At 35.1% G+C, this 3,065-nt stretch overlaps 1 protein-coding gene across 1 annotated transcript in view; it reads right to left on the reverse strand.

Annotated features, from left to right (window-relative positions):
* Window positions 1–208: 208 nt before the first annotated feature.
* The window catches only part of LOC122516427 (poly(rC)-binding protein 3), a gene marked incomplete at its 3' end in the record, with an annotated part of 27,457 nt that continues 24,600 nt past the window's right edge, over window positions 209–3,065 (reverse strand). Inside the window, 3 exon segments of the mRNA XM_043634216.1 lie at window positions 209–331; window positions 967–1,365; window positions 1,794–1,850. Coding sequence (XP_043490151.1) covers window positions 209–331; window positions 967–1,365; window positions 1,794–1,850 — 579 coding nt within the window.

The raw sequence follows: 3,065 nt of genomic DNA on the forward strand, positions 1-3,065 counted from the left end.
CTGCCACGCTGGCGTGTAAGGGGCTTGGGTGTAGAGGATGATGTGGGCTGGTAAGGTGGGCGGTTGATAGGAGCGGATGCCCGTGAGAAGCGGCAAAGGCCGAGGAGGAGGGGTGGGCCGCGAAGGGCGAGGTAGTCAAAGTTTGGGTATTCAGCGAGGGCGGGGTGGGCCCGGCAGCGGGCGCGGGCAATGGCAATACTGTACTTACGTCCGAGTGGGCGGGCACCGCGTAATTACCCTGGATGGTGTAGGCTTGCCCACCAGCCAGGATCAGTGGCCCACCAACTTGGGGTTTGGGGCGATAAGGGATCGTGGCACCTTTGGGAGGGGACTGAAACAGAAAAACAGAACAACGCCCAAACGCCCAATACAATCAATCGTATATATTCGTTTGTTTGTCATTGTTAAAAACACGTTCTGTGTGAACGCCACGCGAATGTTTAAGGATCAATCCCGGTCAAACTACGCGCGTTACTCTTGCTAATGAAAAACAAAAAACAGTTGAGTGTCGGTCACCGGTGACTGACACGGCTCAAACGGAAAGTTCAATGTCTAAAGTCTGATCCGGAGGATTTCATTAAGCGTTCGCCTGGCATTCACAACGTGCTAATAAATGTTTATTTTAACACGTTCGTTCAGTTAACAATACACGATAATGATTGTTTCTTTCCTGAAGGAAACTCAACCGAATCTCAATGGTGGATGACGAACGTGTTATAATAATAACATCGTTTTATTTTTCGATATTAGTCACATTTTATAATGAAATTATTTGATATTACTTAGGGGTGAGTGATATTTGGCTAAAACTACTCAACACACCCCCTTATACACGAACAATACTTTCGTCAATTACTACGATTTTATTTTAAAATGACAATTTAATCGATGATAAAAAAAATAAAACAAATGTTACTATTATCTCGTAATAGAAAAATCAATTAAAAATGTAATTTAATATCGTACCTCTAGCATAACACAGCAGATGTGATATATGCACTGCGTTATAGCTTCGCTCGTGCCTGATATGGTGACCGCCCGTTCCGTCGAATTCGGCAACATTTCAGAGGCGACCTGAATCGAGGCCCCTGTCACCTCACGAATTTCCTTGATCTTCGAGCCACCTTTACCGATGAGAGAACCGCATTGAGAAGCTGGTACGATCAGTCTCAGTGTAATCGGTGGCCTTGGTACGCCACCGCCACCACCGGCTCCACCACCCTGGATATCATGGAACTGGGAGCACCATTCCTCAAATTTCTTGCATATTAATGTAAACGCCTTGAATATTGAATTCGTTGGCCCGGTTACGGTCACTATTCGTTCGGGACATGATCCATCGGATATGTTGATCTTTGCACCGGACTATATTCAAATCAATCAATCAATCAATTAGAATATTATTTTAATCGTATATACAAGTAATATTAGGTTGGTGCATATGAAATTTATGGATTTTCTTTTTTACATTTGAACACGTTTGTGAACCCCATGTTTTCGTTATATTTATGTTTTTTTGACATCGTACCCCGTTCATTGGTCGTCACATTTCGACAAAGCAGATTTTCTCACACACATAAGTTTTCATTTTTTTAAAATCCTAAATTTCATACGTATCAACCTTAATATTTAATATTAATATTATTTCATTTTTTGTATATAGTATTGAAGAAATAAAATGTCTTTATATAAAGTTACGTGATGTTATAGAAAGGTTAAAAAGTGAAAATGGCGTGTATGTGTGTGTGTATGTTGTAATTAAAATAAAAATAATTGTTACAAACGAGAATTACCTCCTCGCGGAACCTCTTGACGATTTCTCCCTTTTTTCCAATAATACTTCCTACCTCCTGTAACAGGAAAAACAAAAAATGTAAAAACCAGTTAGAGAAATATTTTTCTTTTCTATTCCCCCTCACCCCCTTACCACCTTCCTCTCCTATATATTTTCTAACAAGCAATTAAACGTAGTTCGTAAATCGATAGGAAAGTTACAACGGATTGTGTAATGTGATTAAATTTCAACAATTATTTGTAATCATTTATAATTCATTCAATTAAAATTCGATTTAATTGTATAATATATTTTGATATATCAAAGTATAGGAGTGGTTAATGGTGTTCTGTACACCTTTATCGATTAATTTCATGAATTCCCATAAGATGAGGAATTTGCTAAAATCATTGTACATTGAGATCTATCGTGTATTATTAAGATAGTTAATACGTGTTGAACTATTCGGAAGCAAGCGTATCTCAAGCGTTTACCTAATCCATCAAAGACACACCTACACGTTAACTGTCATTTATCAATCTGTCATATCAAATAGGACACGAACTATAGATTATTCCTTCCATGTTGAACTTAACAAGATTTACTGATTATTTGTTTATAATCCTAATTGGTATGATAATATGTCAAACATTTACATTCCGATTAATCGTAACGCGTGATCTTAATTAAAAAAAAAAAACAAAAATAGAGACACATTTATCGTATTTAATATTACTTGTAATATTAAATACGATAAAAATTTATTTTCAAATTTCTAATTAATATACAATTAATTCATTAATCTTTATCATTTTATATAACGAATTACTCGATTAATTTAAATCAATCTCATCAATTATTTATCATTTTATTAATCTAAAATTTCGATTGAAATGAATTATCACCATGTAAACCACGTATTACATAAAAATATACAAAATAGAAATAATACACGTACATTTAACTAATCCTAATAAACAAAATACTCAAGAAAATTTCAAATATATTTTATAATTTCCATGTAAAAATGTAAACACTGCTAATTCTTATTACACCACTCAATTAAATCTAACAATCATTTTATTATACGTGTCATATATTAAACAATAAAAAAAATAACATTACAACAATCATAAACAATAATCTTTCTAAACTTCAGCTAAGAGCTTATTGTTAGTAACGAAAGGATAAAAATGTGACAAGTCGGATTAGATAGATCAAGAGAGTACATACTCCCCCCATCATTCATAGATAGATACATGGATAGTTAAATAGATAGATGAATAGATAG

Source organism: Polistes fuscatus, unplaced genomic scaffold, assembly GCF_010416935.1.
Source record: "Polistes fuscatus isolate 324 unplaced genomic scaffold, CU_Pfus_HIC Scaffold2, whole genome shotgun sequence".
NCBI classification, from domain to species: Eukaryota; Metazoa; Arthropoda; class Insecta; order Hymenoptera; family Vespidae; genus Polistes; species Polistes fuscatus.